Source organism: Eurypyga helias, unplaced genomic scaffold, assembly GCF_000690775.1.
Source record: "Eurypyga helias isolate BGI_N326 unplaced genomic scaffold, ASM69077v1 scaffold40199, whole genome shotgun sequence".
Classification (NCBI taxonomy): domain Eukaryota; kingdom Metazoa; phylum Chordata; class Aves; order Eurypygiformes; family Eurypygidae; genus Eurypyga; species Eurypyga helias.
In genome coordinates this window covers 5,283-13,425 of record NW_010270897.1, presented here as the reverse complement: position 1 = coordinate 13,425, position 8,143 = coordinate 5,283, and the positions used below count along the sequence as shown (strand labels likewise).

General features: G+C 49.4%; 1 protein-coding gene across 1 annotated transcript in view; it reads left to right on the top strand.

Moving 5' to 3' along the window:
* The window catches only part of IQCG (IQ motif containing G), a gene marked incomplete at its 3' end in the record, with an annotated part of 15,119 nt that overhangs the window by 2,392 nt on the left and 4,584 nt on the right, over window positions 1–8,143 (top strand). Inside the window, exons 2-4 of the mRNA XM_010158625.1 lie at window positions 522–766; window positions 1,925–2,053; window positions 3,709–3,790. Of these exons, the coding sequence (XP_010156927.1) occupies window positions 522–766; window positions 1,925–2,053; window positions 3,709–3,790 (456 nt within the window). The remainder of the gene's footprint in view (window positions 1–521; window positions 767–1,924; window positions 2,054–3,708; window positions 3,791–8,143) is intronic.

Here is an 8,143-nt window from a genome sequence, read left to right as displayed (position 1 = left end):
AAAGGTCGTGGTGACAGGCAGTGGGAAATGGCTGAGATGGAGAGAAGGTGGACGGGAAACAGGGGAACAGCCTTCCAGTGCATAAAAACTGCTGCAAAGAAGGAAAGAATCGCCCGTTCTCTGTGCCTGCAGAGACCAGGACAAGGAGTCAGGGCCTCAACTGCAGCTGGGGAGAACAAACGTCTTTACAGTAAAGGCTGCTGTGACACGCTAGCAGCGGCAGGAGGGTGCGTAGTCTGAGCCATCATCTCTTGGGGCAGGTGAATTGGTCTTTTGAGCCTTTTCTAGTGGTGTTACTTTAGGGCTTTTGATCCCATAAACTTTTATAAGCCTACATTACGCGCTCAGAGCTAACCAAGATAAATGTTTCTGGGGGCCTTGTCTTTGCAGAATGGAACACACGCTATGAACTGCTTTCAGCATAGCTTCATTCTGGTTTATTATTAATTCTTCTCACATAACGTTGCTGAGAGTTTACTTCTACTGCCCAATGTGCAAGCAGATCTCTTGTTCCCTTTTAGACTGGCAGCCAGGAAATTAAAGAAATCCTAGAGACTGAGAAAGAGCTGGACATCAACTACCAAGAGCTTGTGTCAGCAAGGCAAGGGAGTGGTGAAAGAGTTACCTGCCTGCCTCTGAAAAGCACTGAACACAAGCAGCAGCTGGGGAAAACTGAAGAGCTAAAAAGTACCCATCATCTCTCCAAGAGGGCAATGAAACAGAGTGTTCTGTCTGTAGAGCAACTCAGAAAAATTCAGGCTGCCAGGTGAGTGAAGCACCAGTATGGATATGGGGGGATGCTCAGAGCTGGAAAGTTCTCAGGCATGTCTCTTGAAAGCAGAAATACCGGCTTCCCACTCTCCCATGGCTGGTGTACCTCACTCGGGGTCTGGAAAGAGTATCTCTAAGGAGCACAGAGGGGTCCAGCTTCTTAGCCCATTTAGTTCTAGCCTTTGCTTGCCTCTGGATGCCAAGAAATGACAGCCGTTTATTTTCAACGGAGCTGCAAAATACTACCCAGTTGATAATGGTTGCAGGGTGGAATTCACACCAGGTACTAGCCAGTGCTGATGTTCTGGCATCTGGAGTCAGCTTACCCGAGCAGATACATACAGGCAAAAGGGGATACGGGCGTTGCCTCGTGGAGTCGGTTATTCTGCAGAGCACACAGCCCCTCTGCAGCTACAGCCATTCTCCCTTACAGAACAGACCGTGTGGATAAACACCAAAGAGTTTCTTTCTTTTTTTAAATGCATTTTATCCCTGCACATAATCAAGTGCCTTGATTTGCAGAAATACCAACAGCCTTTGGTTTAACAGACAGACCAGGGAGCTGAGCATTCAGTATGCATTCTTCTGCATCCTGGCTCCTGTCCTTTAATGTCATTTCAAGAAAGGGCTTAATGAAGAACCTAACACAAATGAGGAAAATGCAACTAAAATAAAAATACCATAAGCACCATGAAGTTTGCAAGCCCATGTATTTGTTAAGATCAGCTTAGGACTGTACTGGGATATTTGGCGCCCCCAGATATCCTTTCATAGATACACTTGTCTGCATCCTCACGTCTCACTGTCCAAGATCTACCTAGCTGTCATCACTGCTGCAGGCCAGCAGCCTTTTTCCTGATGCAGCACAGTCTGGCACAGCATGGATATATCTGTGCCTCTTTGCTATTTCCTAGAGCAGCATTCAAGGCAGCATTTTGAAATTATAAACTTCAACCAACTCTAAATATAGAGTTCACCAGATGCACAAGAAGCAGGTGCCATGGGAGAAACACCCTGGGTTTGACAGGCATAAGAACAAAAATGGGATTTCATATTCCCTTACCTTTTTAGTTGTAAACAATAATGGATAAAGGTGCCAGACACTATAGTACCAACATCTATAAACTCCTGTTTTTCCCTTTCTTCCTGGCAGGCAGTATGCAAGTGATGTAATTACAGTCACTATGAAAATGATGCAGGAATCAGGAACATTTAATAGCCTAACAGAAGCTAACGAGAGAGAAAAGGCAAAAAAGAGCAAGTTTCATGACTTCCTCATCAGGTCAGTGTTGTGCTCAGTACTATCCTGCTTAACTGCTCAAAGCCAAAGTCCATTCCCCTTCAGCACATGCTAAAAAGAAAAAAAAAACAAAACAAAAACTCAAGACACAGAAAGGATTCCGCTTTTCCAATCTGAATTATTCTGTCTGCGTTACAAATTGCACTTATTTCTCTTTCAGAAAGAAGTAATTGATGATTGTGATACCGATGTGAGCTTGCAATTGCCTGAGCTTTCACCACGGTGACACCCGCGTCTGCATTAATGCAAATGCTGCTCCATATCAAATAAACCATAATGTAATGTAGGAGCTCCCTCATCTTTAGCTCCTTGTCCCCAGTGAAAGCCACAGCAGCAGAGAATCTCTTCCAGCCAGGGTCAGCAACATATGGCCTTTAGATTAGTGATGCCCAGGAGGGTCTGCTCTGACCCGTGGGCTAATATGCTCCCTTTTCCCAGTAGCAGCGAGGGGCTAGCACAGATGGTGACAGAGGCAGTTGTCTTATTTAAGGCCAATCCACCAGCCCCTGCACTATAGATCCTCTTCTGTCCCAAATCTGGTAGGGTACGGATTTGTTATAATCTCAACTCAGACCGGTGATTCCCTAGCTCAAACTTCTGTGCAGGAGAGGTTACGAGTTATTTTAGCACGGGAAGCTCTGGGTCAATCCCAGCCTCCCAGAGAACAGCAGTCATCACAGAGGTATGTGACCATTTTAAAGCTACTTTGTTCTGCAGCAGCACAGGCCCGTCATTTAGGGCAGACAGCAAAGCTGCTTTAAGTCGTGATTTGTCACGAGTCCAACCTACTGGAACAGCTCCGGGGTTGGCTCAGGGATCTGCCTCCAGTGCAAGTCCCCAGCTTCCAGTGAAATGTGTGCTTTCAGGCGTGAAACCCAGCTCCTCCGCTGCCTAAACCCAAGGGGTTTATTGTTTATCCGTGGAAGGGATGAATCAAATCATAAGCTCAGAAAAGCACTCAGAGTGAAATAAGGTAATAATAAGACCTAAGCATTACTGCATCTGTTGTCTTTCAAACAGGTAAACAGCTCTGTAGCTTTTGGCTTTCACTCATACTGCCTCATGATTTTAAGGCTGATATGACAAAACCCATACTCCATACATGTAACAGAAGTTACACTCTTTGGCACTGCCTGCCGACTAGGGATGCTTCTGCACAGACACAAGGTTTTTGCCGGAAATGCGGAAACTGTCGCTCAAGATAGGCCTCTTCCCTCTCTGCTGTTGGAATTGCATCATCCTCAAGCCCATTCCAGGCATTCAACAAGACCATCCCCTGATTTTTGGTTCATTCTCCCTTTCATTACTGTCCCCTTTGCTCAGGGCGTGCACCTCTTCTTTCGGCATTAATTTACCAAGTCGCTAGCTTTGGTGAGGAGTCTCTGCTCCGGGTTTGCGGACGTGCTGCCTCCTTGAGGCTCAGAGTGAGGAGATGAATGCCTGTTTTGCTGCTCGCAGGAAGTGGCTTGCCTTCTGCTGTTTGGAAGAACCAGGCCAAGATTGCGTGTGCACTTCTTCTCGCTCAGCTGTTACGAGGTGCCGCAGCGTATGAAGAGGCAGGAAGTTCTCCTTCTGGGTAAACAGCTCTTGTCTTTTTTGATATATTGAAGTGATTGTATTTTCCCATTTTTCTTCAGGGAGGAGGAAGGAAAGAAGGAGATAAAGTCACTGCAGAAACAGCTGCAAGATGTCAAGAAAGAGACAGAAATAGAACTTCAGGTGAGGTCACTTAACACTGGGCATCAGGCCAGGGCGAAGCCTGTTAGCAGGCTCGCCTCTGCTGCCCGGGAGGGACTCAGATGGGAGGATGTGTGGCATATGTGATGATCCATCATTTAGGAATATAGAAGCAGAGTAAGATGTGTATTCTGACTATGCCTGCTAATGACTTGAAGAGCAATGTCCAGCGGTTTTCAAACAGGAGCTCACAATCGTGAGAGACCACGATCAAACGAGAACACCCCCAGACCACTGCTGGGAGTGGCAAAGCACGGCCGCAGGCCGTCCCTGAGCACAAGGCCGACTGCAGACTGCAGTTTCTAAGGTTCTCTCATACTCACACAGACGCGACAGCCAGCACAGCAGAAAATCCGACGACGAGGGAGGGAGAAAGCAAGCTGCCACAGGGGCACGTCATTTTTCTACCTACAGTTTTGTCTGGGGAAGATGGCATGATTTTAATACGTCTTTCTAAGCTTCCAGATATTAGAAAATCCCAAACATGGGAGTCCTGCACAAGGGCAGATCACTGTTACGGCACATACGCTGTCAACTTGACCTTTCTGGAAAGCTTCAGCCCTTCTGGCTGCAGCATGCACACGGCGTCGGCAGGCACAGTGAATCTGGGGCATTCCGGACACGTCAGGCATGCGACACAAGCGCCGATCCGTCGAACGGCACGTCGCTGGTCACGCTGATGCTCACCAGCCAGCTCAGACTTGACGCTGGCGCGTGCTCTGGAGCAAAAGCATACGCGGTTCTGTGCAGAACCGTGGAAACACAGCCTAGCCCTGCTGGGGCAGAAAGAGTGTGACAGAAACCAGGCGAAAGGCAGGCAGGGTCAGAGCTCCACAGGGACTGGAAGAAGGAGCAAGAGTCTGACACTTGGCTCAGTACTGAGAAAAGGCATCTGAGGAAAGAATCGGCATCACTGCATTTTGTCTTTGGACAGAAGCGTGGACAGTCATCAAACCAGCATATAGTTGGCTCCAGGGAGGAATTTTAAGCCACTGACATGCTAGTGAAGTACAGTTTACAGAACATGGAGGTTTTGGGTGTGCAGTGGCAAGTTAAATTGTAAATACAGGATGGTTGTAAGAACACAAAGGATCTAGGGGTGCTGGTAGTGTTTGCAGCTCTCTGTAACTGATGGAGTTCCACAAGTCCAGGGGAGGCATTAGAACAGCAGAGAAGACACGATGGGAAAATTAATTTAGGTCAGATCTCATGCACTAGTAGAGATTCTGGGAAGTGTAGCAAGATGAACACTGGAAAAATAAAGTGGACATGAAAGAGAGGAGAAGGGAGTCACTGAAGGAAATGGAAAGTTAGCAGGTTAGGAGAAAAAAGAGAGTGGGAACTAAAAGAGAAACGAAGGATGAACTTTTTTCCCCTACGGATTTGAACAGAACATCTAAAGGACGGGGAGCTGTGTACCTTGATATATACTTACTGCCACTGGAAATGGCATGGGAGCCTACTTCCAGGCCCTATGGGACAACCCAGGAGGCCCTTGACATCGGTGTGGCAGTTAAACAAAATAAGCTGGGTCGTTTGGCAGGCTCAGAGGCTGCACATTGTCCCTCCTCAGTGAGATCGTGCTGGCTCCTGCGAAGCTCCTGTTTCCCCACTCCCCAGGCTAGTGAGTAAGATGAGGTGGTTCTCCTCCTGCGTAGCGCTCCTCGAACCTCCCAGCGTCTGTGCGCACAACACGCCTATCTGGTTCTGGTTTAATGCCTTCCTGGGGACTGGTGTATCGGGGGCTGTAATCACCCCGACTGGCACGAGCAGCCGTGTCCTGGCACTGTGCAGTCGGGCTGGGCCCTGCACCCCTCCTACCTCTGTCAGTCATCACAAGGTGTGCGGCTCCCACGCTGAGAGGGCGCTCTCCTGCCTCAAGCGGGATCCCCACTCATCTGGGATTTTGTTTTTATAGTTCCAGCTTAAAAGTCCTTTTCTGGGCTTGCTTATAGCTTCAGCTTTGGTAACAAATCAAAGACAAGCCTACTTTCAAGTACTGCTTTCCTCCTGTGCCAAAAACATCGGTGTCTCACCGTTGTCTCCCAGGAGAGAATTTGCCCATAGGCAGTTTTACAGACATTCGCATGATCTGTCACCTCGCCAACTAATTAACAACAAAAATACAGCTTGCTGATTTTGGAGTACCTTGAACAACAGTAATGCACAGACCTGTAGACAAAAGCCGACATGGTCGTCTCCCGTCTAGTGGATGACAAAAGCAAACAAATCTAATCATGGAACCAGAAAAACACGGTCTTTGCTCCACGCATGTTGCCCCTATGTATTTTCAGCCTTGCGACCTCTTAATGAGATGCTAATTAATGCAATATAAGTCTGCTCAGCTCATTTTTCTTCCTAATGGCACACAAATCAAATGCTAAATGTTAATTGTTTTCTTTCCCCTTGGAAAGCACTGATGTCTCTGAAGGAGCTGAAATGATCAGTCTGCTTCTGCTCGTACTGTGCAGGAGCATCACCAGGAGCTCTAGCTGGGCTGCAGGAGCTCTGTTTGCTGCTGCAGTGTTCACTTTCCAGCTTGCACAAAAATACTCACTTTCTCTGGTTTCCTGGACGAGTGACAGTGGGCTGTACAGATTCTGAAACAAGTCAGTAACATATAGGATTATATGGTTTAACATAAGCATTTAGGAAATGTAAACTCGAGAATTCCTCCGCTGCTATTCACCCAAAGACTTCTGTCCTGTAGGTTTTGTGTATGCTCAGGCCACACATGTGCCCACGTCGTGGTATAACGGGCAGTAATGCTGCAGGCTGCCTCCCGGACAGAAACCCAAGGCGTTGCACTGCAGTACCAGTGCAAACAGCTCCGTAACTGCCATTCCCTGTGGTAACACACCCAGCTCACTGTGTCAGTGTGCCAGGGTTTTGGTAGCGCGATGAAAACCCGTCATTTTCTTCCCTCATCCTCTCCCAGGAGGACAAATGCATCAGTGAAGTGTTTGGGGGAATGTTTTAGACATCTATACGCACCCACCGATGCATGTTTCTGCTGGAGAAGGGCACCAGGCGATCCCAGTAGAAGGCACGACGTGACGGTCCTGAGCTCCTGGGTGACTTCACGCCACTGCTGGCAGCTCAGCAGGACACAGAGCTGGCGCACCAGATCCAAACCTGGCTCCAGAGGGACAGGACTTTTGGCAAGAGCACTGTTGCCAACAGGTCTGCTCCCTCTGCCAGCAAACTGCCCCTCACTCAGCTTGCTGTTGGCGCTGGAGGAGAGCTGGCAGAGGGTTGCAGAAGCCGTTTTGTCGAAGCTGGGTGACCTTCCAGGCCTGCTGTCCTTTGGGCTGAGGCATTACTTGGGGGGGGTGCAGCAGGGGGATGTTCTGGCAACTGGGATGGCGATGCAGCCTTACCGAGATGTCTGTAGGGCTGCACGCTGTGGTTTCAGGGGAAGCCAGTCCGGGCTGCGTCACGTGTGTAGATGTAAGCGTCTCTTCCGGCTCTGCGAGCTGAGATAGTGCAGCTGCCTGCCCAGAGCCTCGAGCTGCGACACGCTTGGCGTGGAAGCCAGGAGGCCGGCAGCACTGCCGGCACTGCCTGCCTGCGCGGAGCACGGCACCCGCTCCCCTGCCCCCTCCGTGTGCCTGCCGAACGTCGGGCGCTGGGTCTGCTGCTGCTGGCAGGGGCTTTATCCCACTGCTGGCGGAATTCCTCGGCCTCTTCCCTCCTGGTTGGTATTTTTGTAACCAGCTGTACTTGAAGTAACTGTAAATGCTAATTGCTGTGGAAGAGCTGAGAGATCTCGGTGGCGCTTGCAAGAGAGCTAAACCAAAGTAAGCGGAAACGCGGGAGCGTGCATCCCCTCTCCAGCTACGCGCGGTTGCTTTTGCAGCCAAACAGCATCTGTGAGGCAGACTCCTATGGCACCGGATACCAGCAGCAGACAGGCCTCTGAGCCCGCGCCTGCCAGCGGAGAGATCAGAGAAAATCAGCTTGTTTACCTGCTTGCGAAGCAGACTGGCTCTTGACAGCTATTTCCTGGGTTTTGATCTTGGTCTCTGCCAGTTGTGGGATAGTTTTGGACACACGAGGTATGATTCTGCATCTTTGGTTTGGCAGATTCAACGCTGAAGTCATCCCAAATAAGCAGCCCAGAGGTTTACTGCATTAACTATGAAAGCGCTCCGTGTCCTGGCTGGGACCTTTGCTGTGATAAACCAGAAGGAATATTAACTCATTTTCCCAGTGCCCGTCCCTGAAGTTGAGGGAACAGCACGCTCTGCAGATGGTGCCCACAGCTCGTGGGTACTTCCTGCTGCCTTTACTACCTGCGGCCTGGCAGCGTGCGTGCCCGCTTCTGCGGCGCCA